Source organism: Corvus cornix, chromosome 14 (assembly GCF_000738735.6).
Source record: "Corvus cornix cornix isolate S_Up_H32 chromosome 14, ASM73873v5, whole genome shotgun sequence".
Lineage (NCBI taxonomy): Eukaryota > Metazoa > Chordata > Aves > Passeriformes > Corvidae > Corvus > Corvus cornix.
This window is the reverse complement of record NC_046344.1, coordinates 10692483-10719187: the sequence shown is the minus strand read 5'-3', so window position 1 is coordinate 10719187 and position 26705 is coordinate 10692483. Positions and strand designations below refer to the sequence as shown.

At 40.1% G+C, this 26705-nt stretch overlaps 1 protein-coding gene across 4 annotated transcripts in view; it reads right to left on the bottom strand.

The window, feature by feature from the left end:
* The window catches only part of GRIN2A (glutamate ionotropic receptor NMDA type subunit 2A), a 167894-nt gene that overhangs the window by 13472 nt on the left and 127717 nt on the right, over positions 1-26705 (bottom strand). For all 4 annotated transcript variants that reach the window (XM_039560307.1, XM_039560308.1, XM_039560305.1 and 1 more), the window contains 3 exons: positions 26466-26626; positions 11573-11760; positions 400-638 (listed from right to left, as the gene is read on the bottom strand). In XM_039560307.1, coding sequence (XP_039416241.1) covers positions 400-638; positions 11573-11760; positions 26466-26626 — 588 coding nt within the window. The remainder of the gene's footprint in view (positions 1-399; positions 639-11572; positions 11761-26465; positions 26627-26705) is intronic.

Below are 26705 nucleotides of genomic sequence, written 5' to 3'. Positions count from 1 at the left end.
TTACAATTCTCTTGCTTAAGAAATGCACAAGGGCTAATGTCTCTTATCAAATTAGGTTTTTGGGTTTTTTTTTATTTTTTATGTGGAAATTAATACATTTCCTGCATCTGAGCTCTACCATTTCTTCATTGAAATTGTCCCTTAATGTACTTGCTTTCAGCATTTGATTCCTGATTATCCTTGCATTTGATAATTCATACCCTAAATAGTCCAATGGATAAAGACTTCCCAAGGAGTGCAAGCGCATCCTAAGCCCATTGACTACCCCAGAGCATCACACTGATGCTCTACCATGTATTTTAAATGTCCAGGTGGGAATAAAAGGAAGGATAATGTTTTGGGGAGGCAGTGTTTATTCTGCCTGTTGCCTAAAGGGGAAAAAATGAAAGTAGTACTGACCCTGCTGATTGAGAACAGCAATCCTGGCCTATCCGAGCAGACTCCAGTGAAGCAGAATCTAAGTTTCCAGTAAAACAAGTGCTCCCAGACAAAGGTTATTAAGCTGAGTGCCATGGCTGCTGCAAGCATATAAAACACTCCTGCCATGTTGTCGATGTCCAGTTGGCTGCTCATGACTTCATTCTTCTCGTTGTGACAAATACCAGTCAGCCACAGGGTTTCTAACTCTTCCATTTCCCCTAGGGAGAGCAAGGAGTCAAACCAGTTAAAACGCAAAAATCACTGCTCACAGTATTCGAAATTCTTTGCAAGTTTAAAAATACAGCACCATTTAATGCTTCATTCGTGGAGCACTGCAGACTTATCTAGCCAGGAGTTGCAAATATAGCAGATTTCAACTCACAGCACCCTAGTTTCAGATGTCCTCAGATTTCATAAATTACGTGGGAAGCTGGATGCTCTAGAAAGCAGGATCTGTGGCTTAGATAGAACTTTCTTCTGCTTGCTGTAACTATTAGCACTTGTTACAGAGAGTGGAATGAGTTTAGTAAAGAGCTGGGACAGGCTGTAGTGATCACCAGACCCTTTCATGCCCCCTCCCCTCCCCTGCCCTACACTTGCTCCTCTCTGATCCACTCCAACCCCTCCCTTTGGCCCTTCCCTTTAACATCACAAGATAAACTTCACAAATTCTTGCCATTCTTTTAGAGTGTGTCATAAGAAGTTTGCTCTTTCCCATCTGATCTGTGATGACCTTATTTCTTCTTTTCAAGTAAGTTGCAATGATGTAGCTGAACCTCTTCTGACACATCTGGTCTCTGCATTCATCTCTGGTATCTATTCCCTTTTCCTGCTGCCATTCCTGTCTCCTGGGCAGCAGCAGAAACACAAACAACCTCATCACATGCCTGAAATGGAACATTCCTAGTTCTAGCTGTGCCACATCCTTACTGTCATTAAAACACTTCATTTACTTAAAGCTAATGAAGCAAATCTGCTCCCTCCCTCCCTCTCTTGTGTATTCTTAACTTTGAATCCATGTTTCACTGATGAGATCTGGCCTCAGATAAAGGACACTGTCACCTAGCAGTGGTTGCTACCGCCAGCATGGACAGAGGTGGGCAAGAAACTGCCACTGTTCCTGCCAAAATTCTTTTTATTATTTTGCATAATTTACTAATTCTAAAATATTTAGTGTTGTTCTTAGTGAAGCACTGCATGGGCATACAGGCCTTTTTACTCTCTCAGGATATAGTCAGCTGAGTAATCATATTATAATTTTTAATGTCATAAACTTCATTGTTTCTGGAAAATACAGCAGGCAATGCAGAGGGCCAAAAAGGACAGTATAGCTGTCTTGGTGTGTTTTCCAATTTAAGATATGGCTTCAGTCTGGGGGAAGAATGGTACAAATCCCTAATCCTTAGCCAGTGATTAGGGAATATATTTTCAGTATTATAATTCATACGTCACTGGAAAAAAGAACAGAAAAAAATGGCTAGAAGCTATATTGACATTTCAGCTACCTTCAAGCTAGACTAGAAGATCAATGACCTGCTGTGCAAAAGCATTTTGCAGGATAGAGTGCCAGGGCACCAGGAAAACTGCAGCCCACAGATAATTTGGATGTGAGTTCCAACTAGAAATGGAACACAAGACTGTGATGGAGAAATTGCTTCTCAGAGAATGTGAATGAAAAACTGAAGTAGAAAGGACAAGTTCTGATACACTTTAGCAAAGGCATTTCACAAATTTGGGAGAGGGATTATTCAGTCTCTAGCTAATTCCCAGTTTAATTTTGTGCTTGAAGCATGAATTGAACCTCTGCATCTGCAAAAGGCAATGTGTCTTCTCCCAAATTACAGTGCTCAATCTTCAAAATACCTAAGAGCACCCCAAAGAAGAAAGTCAAACCTACTGAATCTTTAAATATCTTCTAATCCAGGACATTGGGACAATAAATTATTAATTGTAACAGTATAGATATTGCACACATAGATAATTGGGGTTCATTATTGCATTTCCATATCTTAGAACATTTGGATTTCTTTTGTTCTGTTAAACCTCAGTGGACTGTTTCCCTTTCCTTTCTTTCAAGTCCTCCCCAAGGTCTATGAATAAAACTCACAGAGGCTATAGAAGAGAAAAGAACCCAAGTCCAAAGAGAGACCAATATTTATGGTCTGTGCACTAGTAGCTGAAGCTCTGCCAATCAGACCTCATTACTTCCCACAGGAAAATTCACATGTCCCATGACTGTCAGGCATCAATTTGATTTGACTGCTGTGCCCTTTCACTATTCATAACAAAATTCACAAAGGAATTTAAACCTCTTTTTTATTACTGTTTCCTCCGTGTTCCTTTCCCTTTGGCATGTACATCTAAAGTAACTATTGATAATCCAGCAACCTTTCCAAAAACATCCCTACAGAAATGAACTAAGCTTGTTTTGAGTCAAGATAAATGACAGTGCCCTAGCAAGTAAAGAAGAACAAAGTATCCCAGAGCCTTGCAGATCCTGCTGTTGCAATATCCCTTCCATAATATGACAATGACAGCAATCACTGTTAATTAATGCCCGAAAGAAATCCACATTTTTATAGATAGCAAAGCACTGTGAATCATTGGATTGCCATATTTATGGAGTGATCTTATCTGGGAATGGACATATTAGGCTGATAATTCTGGTACCTCCATATAAAGCAGTTGCCATTTCCAGTATATATCTTTATACATGTGCATATATATTTATATGTGTGTGTGTGTGTGTGTGTACACACAGAAACACAGACAAAGCAGTCAATAATTTAAACATAATAACACTTCAGCATAGCTGACCCTATAAAACTGCAAAAATGCCCAATCTTCTTATTGCTTTTCCTGCCCATTGCACTTTAAACCAGATATTCACAGAAGCCATAACATTTTTATTACAAAATCCTCAGGCATGAGAAACTTTTTTATCTGTGGTGTCAATTCATTCCTTATTAAAATCTGCCACTTCCAAATTTGGCCTGGAGTTTGAATTCAAAACATTGAACTTTGAGGCTAGCTAAATTTGGTTCAGAAAATAAATTAATTTAAAATAACTAAGTCAGTTTGGAGGAATGCTGTCTTTCAAATCCTTTTTGGTGGTCTGACTTGTAAGCTGAATGTGTAGGGTGATGACACCTATGGCAATATATCACACTTGGCAATTGAAAGGCCAGCAATTTGTGATTACCAGGCACTGGAGAGTTCAGTCATCCCTGAGTGTGCATAATATTAATTAGCAAGTGGGAGCTCCAAATATTACATAAAACAGACCTTGGAAATCTAAGTCAGCAACCTCAATATACATAAATGCCAGGCCTCACTGAACTGAGTGTTAATGGAGTTCAAGCCTGCATCTAATAGGGGGTCTCAAGTTACTCATAAATATTAATCAGACTTATTTTAAGGCTTTTTGTTTTCTCTTCAGGCACTTACTAAAGGAATGTAATGCCACAATAATTTCCTACCTTCATGCATGTGTGGACTAGATTAACATGTAAATGGACAGTTGCAGATCTCAGCAAGAAAGAACATCATGACGCTGGCACAAAACCAGAAAATGAAGAGTTGCAATGTATTTGACAAAAAAAAAATATACAGTGTTTGTTTTCTGTTTAACACATCCACAATCTATTTAACCTGAAAAACTCACAAATGACTACATGATTCCTACGTTAAGAGATTTTTAAAAAATTCTATAGCACTGTATCATAAAAGATCTGCTTCGTTTATACTGTAAGAATGACCATAAGCAAGTACTTTAAAAATCCATAGTTCAAGCAGCATTGAGTCTCTGCAGTATTCATTCAAAATACACTCCAATGAATTGCAACATTCCAGCTCTCTCACTTGTAATTCAACACTATTTACAATGGGTTTAGGTTACAGCACAAACAGTGCTCTGATCCCTTTGTGCTCCTCCTGGGTTTGTTCCTGTGGCTATGGAGCTCTCTGCTCTGGCTGCTATTTGCACAGAAACGTGCCAGTTGGCCCTTTGGCCTGAATATCCCACAAGGGCCTTTCTTTCTACATTTTAGTGTAAACTCCTCTAGCCTCTTTCACACGTTATCATCCTGGGAAGGACTGATAAACCATCCACTGTGTCCCCTGAACAATTTTGTCACAATAAAAATTTCATTATCCAGACACAGAAACGATACAGTCTATAGGATAAATTACATGCTTTTCCTCATCAGGGCCTTAGCAGACTCCTCTCCGTGGTGCCCAGTTGACAGGCACACTGCTTTTTTGCAGCCTGTGTCACTGCCTCTTGAGATGTGTCAGTTCTCTGGGATTATTTTAGGAGGGGTTACTGGTCTCCCCAGATTCCTTTTGTTTCCATGGCACACAGGCTCCTGCAACCACCTGAGCACTGGGACCCCCAGTGCCAGGTCCACCTGCACCAAACTGCCAGGCCCTTCAGCAGCTGTACCAGCAACTGCAGCTGCATGGGCAGTCACCCACCCCTGACTCCAAAAAACATTACCTTGCAGCTCTCATCAGTGAGAGTTGTCTGGAAAAATTAGTTCTCCTGTATATTGTGCTGTTTCAGGCATTGCGACCATCCCCGCTACGTGCAGTCTGCACATCCTGCAGGAGCGTGCCTGGGCCAAACAAGGCAAAGATGCCCTGTCCCAGTGGGGAAAGCAGAGCTGCAGCCCAACACCCTCGTTGCTGCGCAGGTTAAGTACAGCAGACCTCTGGTGTCAGCACTTCCTTGGGACTTGCATAAGGCAGAGGCCAGGAGCAGGTCACTGGCAGGAGATCACAGCGCATGTATCAGAGCAGAAGGTGCCAAAGGAGCTGGCTGCTGGTGACAGCGTCAGGGGCGGTGGCTCTTGTGCAAAGCGCTAACCTGAGGTTCAGCCTGAGCAGTCAGCACAGCAAACTGGCACGTACCGAGTAAAGCTGATGAACAGGAGGGTTAAATATATACACTCACACCAGTCAGATGGAGAGCATCAGCTTCAAAAGACTCTGGTGGCCCTAACAGAATCATCTGCTTATTCAGGCTGGACAAAAGGTAGTTTTCAAATTTAGGGACAGACTATTCCATGCTTGCCTGGTGAGCACTCCCCATAAGTGACAGAGGAGGAGGGTAGCACCCCACCACTTGGGGACCCTAAAATAAAAGGGTGTTCCCTGAATAGCGGGGTCAGCAGCCAAATGGATTGATGTGCATTTGGTTCAATAAACTCATCAGTTCCAATCTGACCCAGTTATATGATCCATACAGAATGTTTCAGAGAAGAGATTATATAAAAGCACAGCAACTTATCGAATTCAGCCTGGATCCCCCAAAACAATCTCTCTTATTCTTATTTTCTGAGTTATTTCCCCCTGTGAAAATAGCAAGAGGAACACAGATGACTGACAGCAATAAACTTACTGTGAGCTAATGACTTCACTCTGCATGTCCCCATTAGTTAAGGATGAATTAACAGAACTGCTAAGCACGACTTTCAATATTACAATCCCTCTAACTCTTGTTCAGCTACACAAACGCCCTCCACTTATACACTCACACTCTTCAGTCACATTTGTTCCACCCACTGCTTAAGGAGGACACTAAATATATAAACAGAAAATCACTGTGATTGTGGGTGTATTCTGCCTGAGCAGCACACACTGAAAATATGTCCTTATAATCACATACGTATTTCCTTCTTGGGCTTTAACAGCCCGTGTGAGTCACACTGCTACACTTCCTTATAATCTAGACAGCGATTTGGAAGGCTTATGCTAAAATATGAAAAAAATAGCAAAGAGCTTTCCCCTTCCAGATGTAAGGGGGCAAATCTCATTTCCACAGTTACCTATTACCCCTAAGGAGTGGGAAGCTATTATTCACCCAGGAAAACAATTCTTAGTGTACTAAGCTGTCTTAAAAGCACATAAAGATTAACCAGAACTGAAAGTTATTAGGAAGGGATAACAGACTCTGTGGAAACTCAAACCAGAACTAGTTTTCTTCTTTATGTCTCTGAGTCTCTAATTGCTTTAAAGTTTGCAGCTTTAAGGGTTAAGGGCTTAATACAGCTACACCATCTGCCCTCTTTTCCTGGAGATCTCTTCCCACACTGTCTTTTGAACTGAGCTTTTAATCTGCAGGTAGTGCAATACATTACAAATACCTCAGACAAGTAGATGTGTAACCTGGCCAGCCAGCTGGTATACTCCACCCCTTCCCAAAATTACCAAGGATTTTCTGTTCCCTGTATCCAACTGTTTCTGTTGCCATGAGTGTTTTATTGCTCTATTCTGCTGCATCCCTCCTAGCTAAAGGCTCCTTGCTGCCTTTCTCTCCATCCCATCCATGCACACTCTGAACCCCTCTTACGCTCTTAATTCCAAAGTAGCTTTGTAATTTGTAGTTCAATAATCTCATCTTCTCACAATTAAAATTAAAAAAAAAAAAAAGAAGAAGAAGAAAAAGGAGAGATGGGAGAAAGACTGAAAGAAAAAGAGAGAAAGAGAAAGCTAAATTCTCCTCGCTTTCTATGCACCTGTGGTTCTACACCAAATCCCAAAGACATGATGCTATGGGTTTCAGAAACAATGCCTCCCAAATGATTTTGCAGGATATATTTGGAAAAAGTACCACTCTTTAAATGGCACGTGCAGCCCAAGCCAGAGAAGTATCAGCAACACTTGGGCCTGCAGACAGCTGGCCTAAAGTTCCTGCTATGGGAGGCTGGAGGAACACAGCTGCCTTCCCAAACGATGTGTACAGACCTGCTGAACCCACAGGCTGGGCCTGAGCCTTCACCCCACTGTGCTGGCAGAGCTGTGTGCACACACAGTGACAGCTGCAAGGTAACACGCTGGGGCTGGGGATGTCAGCCTGCCCAGCTGCTCCTACAGAGGTTCAGAAAATAAATCAAAGCACGGATCATGCGATTCCTCAGCGCACCGCATTTCTGTTCTGACACATTCCTGTGGCCGTGGGCGGAAGATCCAAACAAAATGATGGTGCTGTTTCTTAGCAGCCGTATCATTTTAGTTGCTTCTCAACTCCTGGGTGCTTCTATTTCTCAACAGAAGACTGAGAAATTGTTGTCTGTGTCTCAGTAGAAATATTTTTACTTCTCTGTTAAAAAACAATGGAAGTTTCATCTTGTGATCACAGCAAGACAAAAAAAAGCAGCACAACCTCCACTGGGCTTTAGAGAATCATCCCAATGATCAACTACCTTAAACCAAGCTGCAGATGCTAATCATCAGCTCAAAGCTTTTGCAGATAATGAGATGTGCTGTACAGACAGTAAGATGAACAAAACCAGAAATTCACTAGCAATGCACTTCACTCATATCCGTTATACAAGAAAAAGCAACTCTCAACTCTTTCTGTTAAAGAGATTCAGTGTTCCAAAGCAATTAACCTTATACTAACAAATGTATACTCATCTCAACTTCCCATGAGCGGGGCTATGTATGTGAACTTGCACAGAATAAGGGATGAAACCTTTAGAGCACAATTGCACTTCTGAGACAATTAAGTAGGTATTCTTTAAACTCCTCAGCAACTCATTCCCATCCTTCTTTCCTCTGTCTCTTTTCTTCTTCGTTAGAATAACAAATTTGGCATCTTGTGGCCTGCTTCCTTACACTGAGACTTCAGAGCTGCTCTCACTGTGGGATTGATAATTGCTGGTGTAATTGGTCCACCCAGCAGAACTATCCTCAGGATGGGAACACTATACACACAGAAACATATATAAACCACCCAGTTAAAGCTTGAAGTTATCCCTAAGGCAAGACTACATCCCTCTGTATTTATTTGATTTTTTTTTCCAGTGCCAACAAGATTAAAAAGAGGGTTCAAAGTCATTGGCTTTAATGCAGAAACAGCATCATGCTTTGAGAAGTATGAAAAGGTTCCCCCTGCATGAACAAGCAATTAATTCTTCAGTTCGATGTTTTACATGTGCAAGGAAGAGGGAAGAAGTTCCTATCCACTGCACAAAAAATTCATTTCAATGTGTAAGTGAACTGGCTTAGATAGGAGAATGATATAGAAGCAGCAAGGAAAAATCGAATGAGAAAAACCAAAGGAGAAAGACATATGCAGAGGAAATTGGAAGCTCTAAAATACATTTCAAAAGGCCATTTCAGTACTGGGTAAATGTAAAATAGAGATGAGATCATGGCTTTTTGTATGTGCAATCAGATATACTTTTAAATAAATTACTTGGTGCTATCCAAGTATATAGTATAATCCAAAAAGATGATTTCTCTTATTAACATAATATTCACATAAAGAAATTGTGTTTGTTGAACTCATTAGAATGTTTTTTTCTTATAGTTATGAAACTCATTAGGTTTACAATCATTCATTGAAATTATTCCAGACTCTGATGAATGCCCTATTACATGTACTGGAGAATAATTCAATCCTACTTGGGGTTCTGCTGTTTTACAGGCTTAGTCTTTGGGAATAATATATCCTGCAGAAGCTATACATGTGAAAGAAGATTTCTGCCTTCATTTGTGTTTGCCTATTTACTTAAACAACCTCATTCAGGCTCCACTGAGGCTTTCCCAGGAGTACCATCTTAAGATGAAACTTTCCCCCAACCATACTTGCTTTTAGTCTAGAGAACTTCAAAGAGATTTTTAGTGATATAGCAAAGTGATGTTGGTCTGAACTCTGGGTTCATCCCTTCTAGTTCACCAAAACAGAGTTATGTAAGTTCACAGCTAAAAAGATTATCCATCGAACTACTGAAGTTAGACATGGATTACAAAATCAGGTCATGCTAGTTCCGGGCAATTACTCCTTACATTTAATTTCTTGGTGTTTAGTTCCAGTTCACCTGCAATGTACTTTGTAACTCAGTAGAAGAAATTTCATTATTAGGGCTTTTCTGTTGATTTTTTTTTTTCTGTTTTTTTTTCTCACATTTGGGGGAAATGCAATGGTAGTTGGGGTTTTTTTTCCTGAAAATGGTCATCTAGACCTGTGACACAATAAAGTGAGACAAGGTATCAAACAGTTCTGGGACTAAAGGAAACATACCTACAACAATTTCTACACATCATATATGTCCAATTACAAAACTCTTTACAAGTTTACGGATCCTTTACAAGAGAAAAGTAATGTTTTAGCATTCATGGGTTGTTCAGAGTAACTTCCAATGGAACTGGAAAAATGCCATAAATGTATTCACAATTCCCATGGTTTGTGCATTTAAAATTTTTGCTTATCATCTAGGCAAGATGAGTGAGGGAGGAGACATTTCATAATAAGGTTTCATTCACCTGGGTGTTTGCTATATCTATTGCTGTTCTGTAAGTTTTAATACTAAGTTTTGTAGACAATCCATTTGTATTATTTTCAGCTACTAAAAATGGGTTGAAGATATAAGCATTTGTATGCCGTGTAAGTCCACAGGTCAAAGTGTAAACACAGGGTAAGATTTTTCACACTTTCCTTCCACCCTCTTGGTTTTGTCCCTGATATTCAGAGATGAGGTGAAGCATAAAAATGCAGCACCTTCAGTATTTTGATGAGCTTTTTCTTAAATAGCTTCAAGTGCTTTCCCTACTATTCCATTTATTTACTTTCTCTGTGATTTAATTTTTTGTGTTGGATGAGAAGTATCAAAAATGATGAAAGAGTAAGCATGAAGGAAATGCAAAGTGAAAGGAATGAAAACCCAAGTGATGCTCTGGCAACATCTAGAGGGGTTAGCCCACACTGACAAAGACAACTCAGATCCTCCTTTGGGCTACAGAAGCTTTTTCTTCTTTAGTATGGGACCAATAATTCAACTTCTCTGATCCAAATTCCCCATCTAAAAATGGCTCAGAATTATAGCACCTAATAATTCTTTAATAGTATTACACAAACAGAAAATAATATTCTATTCCCAAACAGAAATATAAAGCCAATTTTTTAGCCAGTTAGTTGCAACTTTTTGACAAAAGAATATGTGAACACTTGAAAGGCAGCCACTGCAGGTCATCTATTCACTCCTTCACCCAAGTAAGTGAGGTTTCTTCCACAAGCCTCTCTAAATCCAATAGATGGATATGATGACAATATTATTTCCATATATACACCAGACAAAATGCATCAGTCATGATGATTACACCTCTTCCAGTTGTTTAGTATTATAATAGGAATAAAATCCATGTGCTGGAAGACCAATACACTCATTGACTGCTCCATGAAAATGAATGTCCTGGCTTTTATGGAACAGGAGGCTTCTATGCTAAGTCCTGCTCTGTGCCATTCCTATCATACTGAAATTCACCATTCTTACCCTCAATAGCTTGTTACTGGTGACATTAAGCTCATATTTATTTTCTGATAAAGCTCCCCCTTTCACTGATAAAGAAATGTCAACACACACATCTATGTAAAAAAAACAAAACAAAGATTATGTAATACACACCATATTCCAATCTGATAGAGGATTTAGTCAGTCACACCACAGAAAACTTTTAATTAGCATATTTCTATTTGCTCGTGCATGTGAAACACGAAGCTTTCTACAATCAAAAAGGAGTTCAAACCCTGTGTGGAGAATGAGTCATCATTGCTGTTTTCAAATATATCAAAGATGTGCAGCAAGTTTCCTCCTGCAGGGCAAAAGTGCCAAGAGGACCTAAAGTTCTTCTATTTTGTGTTAGAATGAAAAATATTTGTTTGAAGTACAATGAAACAAGTCACCCTAATTCAATTTCATAAGCATTCTTTTACCAGAAGTTTAAATGAATCCATCCTAGATTAGGGATCACTCACATCAGTTCAGAACTGAGCTAAAGACTTTTTAATAGCAAAATAGTCATGCTGAAAGATAACTCATCTACCAAGGAATTGCTCAGAGACAAAAATAAAGAAAATAAATAAATGCATAAATGGTCTCTAACACTGAGGCCAGCTTTACTTTGTGATGTATATGAAAACACTTTCTGAAAATAGATGCCGATGCCCTTGGCGGTGAGGTGAGTTAGAATCGAGTGGAAGAGAACTCCTGTCTCAGCATCAAGAAGTAATTTTACTCATTTGTTTTACCTTTCTCTATTTTAAAGACTTGAAGAGAACAGCACTAACAGGCTCCTGGCTACTAAAACTGAATGAACAGTGCATACATAGGAGGAAGAAAAGAAAGCAAAAAAGCTCAGTCCCTACCATCTCCCACAAATTGAAGAAGGGCAAGATCAATTTGTCTCTTCCAAGGTGATCCTTTCTGGAGAGCTATTCCATAGCCAGTAGTGGCAAAGATGTACCCGCTCCCTATTGTGACAAGTTTGCATCCTTCATCTCTTCCAGCCTTGTAATTCAGCACTGCTGCATCATAGATGAAAGCATCCAACTTCCTGAAATAAAAGAAAACATTTTACAAACCAAATCATTAGGGACAGCTGTTGTCAGACATCTTTTGTCCTTGATGTTAGGACCCTGTTGAATATCATATGGATTCTTTGATATCATTAATTACATATCCTGCTCTGTTGTATCTAAAATTAACAAAAGGCATCTATTTTAGTGAGGGGAAAGTAGGACACATAGTTTTGCATTTCTATTTTAGGGGATGCTGTTAAAAAATACTGAGCAGGAGAAACCAATCTACAAAATGTCTTGCCCTGATATCTTTGTATTTTGGCTCTCAAAATGGATAATAAATACCTTGGGATGCAAAATGGTCTCCAAAACCAACAGAAATTACAACAGAGAACTTACAATTGAAATAACAATAAACAATTAGTTTATTTAAAATACTGAATGAGATTGAAATGTTCACCAGGTTTTACATACACGCTCTTGTTTTACTTCTCTTTCCAAAAATAAGCAGTGAAGGTGGCGGTTAAGTCCTTGATAAGACAAGGGAAAATACTGGAGCATATCTCATAGAGCTACCTAAATCCTACTTAAATATGATCAAAAATATTTCTTTACAGTTCACAATTCCAAACATACTATTTGTGTCTCTAGTGCACAGCAGGAAGAAAGGAACTTGTGAAAAAGTTTAAACCTTTTAACCCATCTACCTAAAAATGTAAGAATGGGATAATCCCATTCTCTAAAGAATACAGGGAACAGAACAGGAGTGGAAAACAAATCCAGTAAAGAAATGAAAAGAAGCAATGTCCTCCAGGGATACCTTCTCAGAAGCACTGCAAAGCAAGAGTTAGAAGGCAGGTGCACAGAGGTTTCACAAATGAAGGCAGTGAAAATGCACATACAAGAAGAGGCCATTTGGAAGGACAATCACTTGACAGCAGCAGATCCCAGTCAAAGAACAGGCATTCTTATTATTGGGGCCTCAGCTCCAACCTCACCTCAGTGACACACTAAACCAAAGCCAGTAACACACCCCCCTTCCCAACATCTTTGTGCATCCCGTAGGAAGTCGGAGGAGCAGGAAGAACACAGCCACACAACTGGCTTCACTGGATGGTGGAGGGGAGTCTCCACCCTGCCATTCCCAGAAGCTGCAGCCCCAGGCACTGCCAGCTCTGCCTGCTGAGCCTCTGGAGAGCCACGGTGCATCACTGTGCAGCACTGCTGAAAGGATCTGATGGGCTGCAGCTGACGCAGCCTGGCACAACACTGCCCACCAACAGTTGGGGCCTGTCTTCATGGAAAGGCAGCTGTAAAAAGAAATGTACTGTGGCACAAACAGGTACAAGAGCATCAACTTCAATTACATTATATCAGGATGCACCAGTTGTGAATTCTGTTGCTATGAAGTTCTGGAGTCACACTTGCTACTAAGCTTAAATCAGTTTATGTTGATAAAGCTTTTCATTTATACCCACAGAATGGAGCAAGACTTAGGCATACCACATTTTGACTGCTGACAGAAGAAAAGCCCCAAAAAAAGCTTTCACGAACATCACAATTCAAAGTTTATTCATAAATAATCAATCAACAGAACCCTAACTTTTTCAGAACTCTAAATCAGACACCAAAAATGTGGCACTAAAGAACATGCTTGTCTATCTCACATTAAACCAAGAGGAATACCAGGAGAGAATGAAGTTGCTGGATTTCATCTGCTGTCATGAAAAACTGAAGTTCCTGTCAGTGATTAATGTTCTTTATTGCTTTCCTTCAAGGATATTTATCCCAAAAGTCACCATTTAAGTCATCTAATTGAAATTCAGTGGAGTAGTTAATTCAGAATAGAGGTGGCTCAACCATTAAAAGAAATAGTTGGGCCATCAGTTCTTTTGCTTTTCCACTCTTCCCTAAAACTCAGCTGGTGCAACCTTCAGTTTAGAAGTCAGATTAGCTCCACCAATGCTCAAAATCTGGTTCCCTCTTCCTTTAAATGGATAATTTGATATGCAGAAAATCATTAAACATCTGGTAGGTGATGCCACAAATTCAATCCATAAATAAAACATGGATGGCTATCTGGCACTGGGGGTAACTAAATTGGAATTAGCCAAGAGGGTGCCCGAGCCTGCAGCCCTCAACATAAGTTCAGTTTTCTAAATGATGGGCTTTGATTCAGAACTTCAGAGACAATCTTTGCTTGCGTAGAGAGCAAAAACAAAAATCTACATCCTTTGGGTAGGCTCACAGTGGAAAAAAACCTACAAACCTGCTTGCTGTACACCCAGGATATTGTAGCTTTTCGGTTCTACAGCAGACAATTACCTAAATCAATACAGCCCACCCAACCTCACACTTTGAGACATCTGCAGTTATCTGTGGGAAGGAAGGACTCTTCCCCTCTCAGAGGATGCTCATGGCTCAGGGTTTGGGAGGTGTTGCTCCTCTCTGTGGGTACAGACACTGCTGCAACCAGACAACTTAAAACACACTCTGGAATTTGTAATCTGTTTATTCTGGGATTTACAGTTTTGCAATGAAGCACATAAAACACATGCTGTAAAACACAGAGAAAATATAAAGACAGCTATTCTTCTGTCAAAACAGCCTCAGTCAGAAATACAAAGGAAAGAAAAGGATCTCTTTGCTAAAAACTCCAGGGCAAAAGCCTTGTGCTACCTCAAAAATTACACTCTTCACATGCAGTTTGCCTCCTTAGTTACTGAGCAGTGCAGTAAAACCTTGGGACAGAAAGACAAAGCACAGTCACAGTTTCACTCACTCGCTGTGGAAGCTCCTCCCCAGTTTTCCAGGAGTCTGCCATCAGTGCAGTGCTTACACATGAAACGGCTCCTGAGGATGCAGAAGGCTTTACTTTTGAGGACTTTTCCTATACTACTTCTATAAGGTCACAACAAATCCCATGACACAAATCAATTTAAAAACATGAGGCACTTTCCTGACAGATGCTGAGAGCTGAAGGTTCTGCTATCAGTCGCTGCCCAATGTCTTAACTGTAAATCAAAAATTGATTGCCCTAAAAAACTCTTGGTATCCACAAATACAAACTTATATTCAGAATATGTTTTCTGCATTTCCAACATAACTCTTACAACCTCTCAAGTCTTAATCATCTCTTCATCGTGTGCTGATTACAGAAGCCCTGTTCCTGCAAAGCTCCAGAACATGCTGTACCCCTGCAGCGTGGGCAGGGAGAAACAAGCCCCAACTGAAGCTCTCAGATTTTAGGGCACCCAACTCTTCCATCACTGGGAGGTGAATTTCTGGCATTCCAAATTTTTAAGAACTTTCAGATAACTATAAACATTTCTCAATTAGTGTTTCCAAAAATGGAGACAGCAAAATCTGGCCAAGTCCAAAAATGTGACCCTTTCTGAGTTGTTTGCAAAGCTGGCAGCAAGATCAGCCCTGGAGGAAGACAAGGCAGGGATGTGTGCAGGCCAGAAGGCTGCTGGGAACACAGAGGACTTTCCATCCTGCCATGACTGACTGGGGAAAGCCACAGCTGCTGTTTCGCTGGGCTCTGATGGAAGAGCCAGGCTGCATGCATGGCAGGGACTGCTGGACACGGAAGCCCATCCTTGTCTTGTCATTCTCCAGGCAGGACTGCTAAGCCTGGACCTCCAGCTCTTCCTCTTCTTTCTACAGAGAGACTGGCAAGCCCCAGGTTTTGATTTCTGTGGCAGCAAAACTGCAGTGTGCTGCACAGCTGAGCTATTGAGGTTACACACTCAGTGCAGAACAGCTCCACACGCCGAGCACAGACCACGCACCCAGAGAGGCTCAGAGCCTCCTGCAGCCTTAGTCACGTACAAATGAACAATTCACTTGTCAGCTCAGTGCAGCCACTCAGCAAGTGAAAAGCTTTGTCACATTGTGGAGGTTTAAATAAACTGGTAAGAAATATTAGAGAGCTGAGAGAGAACTATCAAAGCTGGAATGCAAGAGAAGGTTCAGAACTGCCATGAACTGGTCAAACAGGCCAGGCACCTCCAGCCAACACAGGGGAGCAGGACTACAGTGCTGTGACTCATCTGAGCAACGGGCAGCTCTGCAAACTTCCTCAGAACTACTTCAATAATCCTGGCTAGAAGGAAAAAATAAACATTTTGGAATATTTATATAACACTGACTACAAAGGCAAATGTCCTTCATCACAGAGCAAGCACCAACAGGAAAGGGGGTGGGGAGAACTTTATCTCACAGCTTCAGAGAACATCAGGTGTTATGAAATCATGAACTGGAATATTCCTAGATAAACCCAAAACAGCATTACTGAATGTAATAATTTGAGGTGGGAGATATGTGAAAAATAAATGTGGACAGTCCCATAACCAAACATTTATGATTCATCAAGAGGGATAAGAGTTGAAAAATCAGAATAGCTATTGCAAAAACCCATTCTCAAGCATTGCTGCACACATGCAAAATTGCCTGTGTAGAGAAAATTTAAGTTAGAGAAAAGGGTAGAGAAAAGCAATTTCAGAAAAGCTGAAAACGCTTCCCTGTAATTTTCCCCATCTTTATTATTGGCACAACTTTTCATAAAATTCCTATGATGAAAACTGAAAAGGAGGACTAGGAAAGTTCTCCTTTATTAGTCACGTCTCCCTCAACAACAGAAGTATAACTCAGTTGAAAAATGTTCCTTTGCTTCCTTAACCAACTACATGTTCCTTCAACAATTTTGTTCTCTTGAGGGAATGAGAAGTAAAAATTTAAAAGGCCAATCTGCTCAGTAGTTCTGGAGCCACAATGATATTAGGCAAAAAAATAATGGCATCCACTTAAGGCTGGAGTAAATTTAAGCATATATTTTTAGAGATCATCAATAGCATTGCTGGGGTCAGCAAGTGCAAAAATACTGTCTGTAAGATCTGATGGTTTAACATTACAAACTTCCATTTCATCCCTTCTCTCTCCACAGAAGAGATAAAAGAAAGTATGTCAAGAGTGAACAATGAGGGACACAGCATCATTTGTGTCTCTCTGTGTCCTGGGAATCCAGTGCTGAAAGGTCACTGTGGAGTGACACAGCAATCAAAGGGAAAGACGCTGCTCTGAAGATGAGGCTTCCATGAAAGTGCTCTGAAGTGACGCTTTGATACTGCTGGAGCAAAAGCAGATATTTAACCTTTAGCATGAAGGACTGTTGATTTCTTTTACCCAGTTTTGACTAAAATGCATTTCAGCTTATCTGATGCACTCCATCACCAGCGGTGACTTTATCTTTCAGTACATATTCAAATGGCTCCTCGCAGAACTGAAGTTCACACACACTGAATGGATTTCTTGACATCTTGATATTGCCAATTCATTAGGGGAAAATTCAACAACCACCCCCTCCAACAACACAGGTCAGCAAAGTATAACCCAGTTAAATGATGAGCTCATGAGCAGGGAACAAGCTTTCAACTTTTCTCCCAGCTCAAACTATCCTCACTTCAATCTTCACACAGGAAATGCAGACAGAAAATTTGAAAGAGCAGTTTCTGACAGACATTAACACCACCACGAGGGATTGTGGAGGCTTCACCTCACCTATCAGGGCAATCCCAGCTGCCAGAAAATCCACTGTGAACCTCACTAGGCTGCGGTTACCTGCATGGGCACATTCCCTTCCTCACTCATGGGAGCTCCCATCCACCACCCCTCTGCCCACACACCTTCCCAGTCCCAGTAACATTTCCCTTAGCAACAAAATAATGGAAAATTTAGTGTGCCCTTATGATTAATTTATACAATGGAAGATTGTCCCACTTCACATCTTAGAAGCCAAGCCAAGAAGTTTTTGCAACACATCAGTTTATCAAACACAAAATCTGAAGAGCCGAGTTGGGGGAATATATTTTTAGATTAAAGGTTTTGTCCCAGTTACAATAGCATAATGAAGGATAAATTCAGCACGGCTCACCAAGTACCTGATCTCAACCCCAAATCAAATGAAGACTAAAACTCAGAATAGCTTCTCAAAAGAGGGGCTAGATGGCACACAGCTACTTCCACCTGTTCATTTTATTTCCAGCCTATTTGTGATATTTAGAGATATTAGATAGATAACAGCATTAGCTAAAAAATGATAAAGCAGACAAAGGAAGTAACCTTAAAAAAAAAAGAAAAAAAACCCCAACTCCAGAAGAGCATTCAGGTACTGAGTAAAGGAATTTGAAATAAATTAATTCTTTTTTTCCTAGAGGCAAGTTTCTATGCATCAGGTGAACAGGAGACACAGGGTTGTTTGTTTGTCTTTCTTTAAAAACAAATTGCGAAAGAAGCAAAGGATTTCTCTTATGACCATGAAGAAATTCCTGAAAATGTAAGAATTATGAGAATATGAGAATAACTGCCTTTCTTGAAAGGACAGAAAGTTATGGGGAAACAGGAATCAGGCATCAGAAAAACTGATGCCAGAAAATCCTGCCATGAGTGGAATTGCCATAGGGAGACTTAAAGTCTGTACTGGCAGCTTGTAGCACTGAACTCTGCTCACTTCAGCAGTAAAAGCAGGAAAGCTAGCCACACATTTCTTTTAAGATACTAGATTTCAGAATTGATACTGAAGAGATCATTCTGAAAAATGTTCCTAGATGGAACAGCAAATTTAAATGTTTTCACATCTCTGCAGTCCTTCAGCACAGACAGCAGTTTCCCAGTTGCAAACCAGCTTTCCAGTTCTTAGCTTGTGTGACTACAGCTGAAACACCCATTGGAAATCATTCCCCTCACAGCTCAATGCCAAAATGAACATTAGAGTGAACACCGAAACAAACATTAGATTAAAGCACCACAGAAAGCATCATAATGTAAATTGAAATTAAGTTACCCCAGCCATCTGATGCCAAATTAAATGAAGTTATTGATTGCAGAAGTTGTCTGAACTTGGTCAGCCAGGACAGAAAATCCTGAATGGGACAAACTGTTTAGCAGAGATGTTTTTTACAGAAGGTCAGGAAGGAAACCGTTATCGAGGTTTTAGCTCCTTCAGACAGTTTTAAGGAAAGTGTATTTGTATTTGTACAATAATTTAGTGCTTACTGTCAAGATTGATAGTGATAAGTAGACACTCTGGAGCACAGCAAACATCTGACTCTCCCAGGTAGTTTGGGATCTTTTGTCCATGCTCTTTGACTTAGATGTTTCCCCCTGCGTACATATGATGAGAGTACCCATATATGGACAGTAAATCCTCACTGGATTAGATTTGGGACCTAATTATGACAATAATTCTTTCTGAGCTTACTTTGGTATTCACAACATCTGATCTCCATAATATAACCACGTAAGTTTAACTCCACAAATGCAATATTCCATCAATCACTACTGAACTTTACAAAGGCCTGGCGCCAAACAGGGAAAAGACAGAGTGAGAGACAGAGAGAGAGAGGAGAGGGCAAAGAGAGACCAACCCATGATCACTTTTCCTTAACAAAAATAAAATCCTATGCGGCCAACAGTTGTGATTATTTCAACTTGTCAAGACCACAGCACAACAGTTTCCAAAGGTTTTTTACATTTCTATTTCCACTCCAGCTACGAGGCAGAAGTGTGCAGGCATAGAAGGTGATACTCCATGTATGACTTACTGCAAAAGCTGCTTGAACTCATCAGTGCCTCGGACATGGGCCAGCTCGGCCTCAGGTTTCATTTGGCTGAGAAAAGTAAAGTTCAGTTCAGCTTTTTTCTAAGGAGTTCCCATGGTCCTGTCTCAGAGCTTTATTTATTTTTTATTTTGGTTTTTAGACCAGCTGCAGAAATGGATTCTTCTAAGCGTCAGCGTTCAAAAACGTCCCAAAGTTATATCCAGAAAAATGGTCAAACAGGTGCCTTTGTATGGAAATAGTGCAACCCAGGAGGTAGATAAATCAGTTCTCTAGGCTATTTCATACTCCTGACCATTAGTTATAAGTAACATTGGCAGTGAATTAACTGAAATCTTAATTTCTCACCTTACATCACACATTCATGTTTTGCATTCATCACCCCCTTAAAGGAAGGATCACCTGGCACAATTATTTGCCCTTTCAGGGCCTGAAAAAAATCCTTTCAATTACTGTCATATATATCTGATGAAAATAGTTATTTTTTTAAACATTTCTCCTTATTGAAACAACATTTAGAGATATAAATTGGATTCATCAGTGCTTGCCTTGAGAGAAAAAAAAGGCTAATTCCTATCTTAGATTATAAACTTTGTAATAACAACACGTGCAGACACAAGAAAATATTTTCCAATGACAAGTGAGTACACAAGTTCAGGTTTATTACTTTAAACTGGTGTATAAGTTTTGAGTAGCCCCAAAGAAGAGTTCTGCACTTTGAAAACATTTTGAAAGAGGTGAACATCACTCCTTCTTCATTAAGATCAGGACATACTTCAACTACAGGCTGCTGTTTCAGTGACACCTTAAAAACATGATTAGAGCAAAGATCACCCATCTAAAAATTGGCTATTTCAGTTGCTGCATTTGGTATTTTAAATTCTGTTTTTGAAGCTTTGGAGAAGCAAAAACTCAAGCAGAGCCAGAATAGGGAACTTTGACAAGCAGTCCATGTGAAAGCAGGAAAACATCATGTTTCAGACTTATAGCTGGATATAAAATGATTTGATGCATTATTTTAAAATTCAGTTGCATAAAGCTAAAGCTGTCTCCAGTACAGTTTCTCTCGTCATGTATCATAACAGGTATCCTGGAGGGTTGCAAGCAATCAATTATTATGACTACAGATATCTCATGCTGCCTACAGGCCTTCTCCTTTCTCCCTCAAACACTCCTCAGAATCAACCATCCCTGGTAAATTCTTAAACATTTAGTTAAAGAATTGCTCTATGTACTGTACCATTAAAAGTCTAAGAAAAGTGTGTATTCCCTATTACAAATACTGCAAGGTCTTGCCAACCAGAAACAGTAAAAAATATATTGAGCCACTAGTTTAAAAGTTTAACATTTTATTGTGTGCTGGATATTTCTGTGAGTTCTGGTTGTAAGCTGCTATTGTATCCCCATGAGAACAATGAAAAATTTGTGCTTTTAATGAAAAATAAAAATATATCATTTTTCTTTCAAACAGACATCTTCTCTCACAGCTTGCCCTTCTCTTCTGAGGTGAAAAGGCATGAACCACAGAATGAACAAAAACTAGGAAGTTTTTCCTTTGGTGAAAATTTTGATGACAATTTTTCTGTAAAAATAAAATTAAAATATTGAAATTGGTTTTGCATTGAAGCGGAGAGATGTCAGCTGGCTGCCTAAAAGACACATTGGGCTTGATTTTAACTTTAGGCATATCACTACTTTAACTGGCAGACCTAATTAACAGTAGGACCTGCTGGGCACAATCCCAACCATGCTCCAGCTGACAGAAACAGGGATGTTTGCCTCCTGGTTATGCCTGTGCCACCCTGCAGAAGCTGCCAATTCAGCCTCTGACCTGGTTGTATTTGTCCAACAAATAACAGAGTGTGTGAAGCTGTGAATTGGATAATTTATAATCACTGTGAGAACAACAAAAATCCCATTCAGGCCAATAAACGCACAGACAGGGTTAAAAGGTCATTGGGGCCTTCTGGGGTCTTCTCCTGCACTCTCCCTGCTTAGTGCCTTAAGATTCTATAAAACATGTTAATAATCATGTTGTTTTCACAGGGGAGAGTGGGCTTGCAGGGAGGAAAAACTCCTCGTGCCATCTGCACTCTCAGTTCGATGCTTCCAGGTGTTTCTGCTGGCATTATACTTGTCATTAAAGGATGCTGAGGAAAGAACCATCATGTGTCCCCACCAAAGTGACAGCTCAGGACAGCCTGCAGGCTGAGAGCAGCTCCTCAGGGGCAGCTCATAAACCGTGGGGATACAACCCCTCACATCTGATAACCCAGCACACCTGAGGCCGTGCCTGCTGAGGCTCTGGCAGTGCAGACCTGCTGCCACCACAGCAGCCTTTCCAAGCAGCTCCATAATTCCATCAGCGTGTCCAAGAGGACTCGGGAATAAGGTACTCAACTCGATGTCTATCAACATAAGCACTGCTGTCTTTAACAGGAAGGCAGATGAAGTCCCAAGTAAACTTTAGCATCAAATCCCTGAGCACACAGTCACAGCTGTGGCTGGCAATAAAAGCTGTAAAGCACTCCTGACAGCCAGGGGATCTGCAGCTGTACATGGGGCTGCTTGCCTGGAGAACACCAGGGATTCGTACCCGCAGCTCCCTTGAAAGGAAGTGACGGGCAACAGGCAAGCAAACATTTCCCATTTTATCCCTACAGTAAAAAGAGCCTCTCCCAATTAAATTTTCTCATTTCAACCATTAGCAGTTAAATCCCAGACTATATTCCACTGTAGATGTGCTGGGGCAAAGGTGAGAATATGAAATGCATTTCCAGTTTATTGCCACTGCAATTTCTCCTCTTGACAGTTTTAAAGCCGCAAATAGAAACACTGCAACTCAAGAGCTGTGAGCTCATACAACCCACACCAGAGAACTGCAACTGGAAGCCTGCTTTGCCTGCAAAAAGATGGTATTCTTTAACTATAATCTCTTCAGGAAAAATACAGCCAGGCAAACAGAAGGAAGCAAACCCAAAGAGCTCCTGCAAACATAACACAATAATTAACAACTTCCTATTTGGGAACTTATTTTCTCTTCAAGGAGCAAAATCAATAGGATCTGTCTCCCTGGTACAGAGAGTTCTAGAAATGTAGATCAATTAAATGCAGCATGGACAGAAATGCTTGCGATGCATTTTGAAGGCTGCATTTGATCAATAAACATCTAAAGAGTTCAGAGGAGCCTCCACGGCTCTGGCAGAGCTGGATGTTCCCACCAAGAACACATTAGCTAATGCCTTACAGACTCTGCTCTCCTGAGTAATGCTCAGGGCAACAACTGCCATCTCTGTTCTCATTAGGGAACAAAAACCTACAGAAGCCCTGAGCTGCTTGGTCCTACCTAAGGACCAGTCCCAAGCTCTGCACGTAGCACAGCACACATGGACCACCTGATCCCTTAAATGCATGAAATTTAGTGAAAAACACAAGTACACTTTTTGACAAGCTTGTAAGATCATGATTGCTTTCAGCAGTGAACTGCATTGAAGGAGGGACAATATTTTGCCATTTTGAAAACTATTGAGTAGTACTTCAATAACAAGGTCTTGCTTTTTAACAGGCCTGGTTGCAAACTGAGACATTTAATTAATAAAGTTCTGCTGCTGTTCAAATGGTGTTTCAGCAGCTTCCTGAGAAATATATCTGTGAATCTCAGAAATAAGACCCTAGTGACAAGAGATGGATAATACTGAGTCTTTACAGACTTTTTTTTTTTAGATCTTTTCAGAAACAAAGGTTGATTTCTTATCAAAGAGGAAAAACCAATAAAGCTGATAACTTTGCCTTCAGCCCTGATGTTAACAAGCTTTCATGAATAAGCTGTACTGAACCCCCTATGGGGATTCACCTGAGGGAGTAGGTATAATGTCAATGTCAGACTAACACAAAAATCTCATATCCACTTTGATTTGCAGCATCTCCCAGCTGATGATCTCAAACATTTTTGATGCTAATTGAACAAGATAGGTCCAAGCCTATTGCCCATGCAGTGAAGTTTCTTCTTCTAATTAACAAAAAACAAAGGCAGATGCTTTCCTTGTATGATAAATTTTTGAAACATTACCAGCTTCACCTCTCAAAGATGAAACCAGAAAGGGGCTGGGTATGTTTTCAAGGCTTCCCAGACACAGATGTGAGCACACTCACCTCTGCATGTACAGCAATACTGCAACACAAGGTTTATCTAACCCTTACAGTTGACCAGAAAATAAAGGCAGGAATACCCCATTTATTTTATACATATTTCTATCCATACTTCTCCCACCCCAGGCTTTTTCTGGCCACATTAGCAAGTGGACTGAGGCAGCTCATTTTCTACTTCTTGAAAGAAAGAAAGAAAGAAAAAAAAAAAAACACAAAAAAAACCCACAACAGTTTGGTTTTAAATTTGTTTTCAGAAATCTGTGCATCTGGAATTTTATGTTTGTCTTCCTCCCTGCTTTCTCATTCCAGTTAAACTCAATAACATTTCCATTAAACACAATGGTCTCAAAGATCAAGATATTCCCAATACATCTCAAGATGCTAATGCTAATTAAAGTTGATCAAAAGACTTTGTTTGAGATACAGCAAAATCAGACTGAACTGTGACAAGATGCTACTTTATCATTTCATTCTATTTAGATCACAAGGGCCACATGTGTGGCATTATTCAGTCATTAAGCATTGCTTCATTGCTCGTATTTTTTGCTCCACCTTAAAATTAGAATCAAACACTATACAAAAGTAATTAAAAGGGACTAAACCTCATGTCCTCAATTAAGCAAAAGTAGTTTTCAAATTGAGATTGGAAATACAGGTTATACAAACACTCTCCAGGGATAACACAGTTAATATTTATTTTAACTCACAGCAGCAGTTATCAACCAAACATTCCTTCCAAGTCCTTCTCAGTCTATAGATGACTAAAATTATCAGATAGTTCATTTTCAAAAAGCTGTGGAAAAGTAGCAAGCCTTACCATGCATAAAGAAAGTTGCTTCTTGTATCCCCAAGGATGAGAATGAAAAAGAAGAAAAGATAAAAGTACAGGAATAGTTTTGGAAAGAGATAAAGATGAAAAGAGACAAATTAGCTGTAATAAGGTGAACAAAACACACACACAAGAGGAAAATAGAAATTATGTATGTTTCTGGAAGCAGAAGCAGTTTGAGGAATAAGAGATGAGTCATCCTCAAAAGAGCCACAGAAACATAGACTCCATGGGACCAGATGCACTAAATATCATGGAATCAAGTGAATCAGGGAGGGAAGGAAAACTTCATCAAGTCTAGTTAAAGATTAAAGGATACATTTTACATGGAAGAGAGAAAGAATTTAGTCAATGAATTCATGAGGGGGAGAGGAAGAAGAAACAGTTCTGTATGCTGAAGAACAGAAAATTTGGCAGAAAAAATGAAAAATTGTTTTTGAAGAATTTGAGTCTGAAAGCAGCTGACACCCTGCTGTTCAATCCTCCTGCAGGTGCCACCAGACAAAATTCCAAGGAGCACAGCTGTAGGTAGCAGTTACTTGTATTGACCCAGAAGCTTATTTGTACCATCTGCTACAGAAATATCAGTCAAGGGGAGCAAGGTAGACACCTGGGGGTGTCCACACAGAGAGATCACTTAGGAAAGAAACTTCAGCAGGGGAAAAGAAATCTGTAAAAAATGGATCGTTTATGCTGTCAAAAGGAGTAAAGCTTTTGAGGAGGATCATCAGCTTGCCCAGGAGCAGCCAGCCTGAATTTTAGCGAACATCCTGAACAACCCTGCAGTCAGGTTGCCCCCCCCATTTTCACACTTAAGTATCTGACAAGTGGCCTGATTTTCAAGCTAACAGCAGTTTTTCAGGGCTTTCAGTAGCACAAATAGTTCGTGAAAAGTACAAGCAGTATACATCCCCTAAATAAACTGTCCATCCAATAGAACAGGCCCTACAATGCCTGAAATTAGGACAAGTCCTTCTTCAAAAATTCCCAGCAGGAATGGTAGGCTTCAGCTGTCTATCTCTAATGCAAAATGCAGCTGTCACCCACAAAATGTAACTTGCACAGGCTTGGTCAGAGCGGGAGCTCCAGTTTGGAAGCCTCTGGGTAAGGCTGATCTCACACAATCTGTCCTGGGATGGGGCAAACCAGGCCTGGGAAGTTCCAGCTGAGAATCCCTGGAGAAATGAGGGCAGAGAGAGTCCAGACAGCAGACATGAGAGAGAAGAGAAGGAAACAGCTGGAAGGATAACTTTTTAAAGAAGGGAATCTTCACTCTAAGGAAAGACTTTGGGATTTCAAAGTGTTTTGCTTAAGTAATACATTACATTCCCATACAGGTTTGGGAGAAGGATAAGCAGTTCCCCAAAAAGGACCAAAAGTAACAGGGTATTTTAGTATAGGAAGAAACGTGTCCTGTGTTCACCCTAAATAATAGCAGGAGAGATGTTCCTTGAAACAGCCCCTGGAGTACATACACTTAAATCCACTAAGGTAATTTCTCCCTTCAAAACAAAACATAAAAAGCCTATATTGATAAATTATTATTATTGTATTATTAACAAATATAATCATGTTACTATCAAGCCTAAGTGTTTAGAAAATATTACTAGAGTTAGCACATTCCTGTCACCCAGATGAATAATGGTATGAGCAATGAGTCACTTTCATACCTTTGGAGGATTAAGAATGAAAATTTCTCTTTGCCCAAGCAGGCAGAATGGGCTGCTTCAGAGAGAAAAGGATGGATGGCACTCAAGTCTAAGTCTGAGATCTTAAGAACGAAGGACAATACTATTTGCCAGAATATTTACCAAGATTGTCAGAAGCAGGATTAGGCAGCACTGCAAAGGTAACAAGAGACTGTACTGTCTTCAAATTTAAGAAACATTAATTCTGCCCTTTGAAACTATTTCTCATAGGACATTGAAGCTACATTGTAATTTTAAAATAACCATAGAAACCACAGTCAATCATTTTCCTTTTTGATAACTGTAGAGTGCAGTTGGGAAAAGAAAAAAAAAGAGCAATGTACCACACGTCAGCCTGACATCAGTCCACTCAGTATCACAGTAAGCACAGATCAATAGTTCTCTGTTTCTGAAAGCTTTACAGCATTCTTTAAAAACCATGGGAAAAAGCTCACCCAGTTTTCAAGCTGACCAAGGCATCTTCGACTCCTTTCTGGTTAAACTTGGTCATGTAAAGGTGCATATCAGGGTAGTTGTTTCGGATATTCCTCTCAGTGCTTCCATTTGGGACAGTTCCAAACCGAAAAGGAGGTGAATAATCATGTGGCCTTTGAAACTAGAGAGAAAGTGGAAAAGCAAAGTGTTTCAGGCATTCAAAATGTGACGAAGGGCAATTTCAGATTGAAAAAGACAGA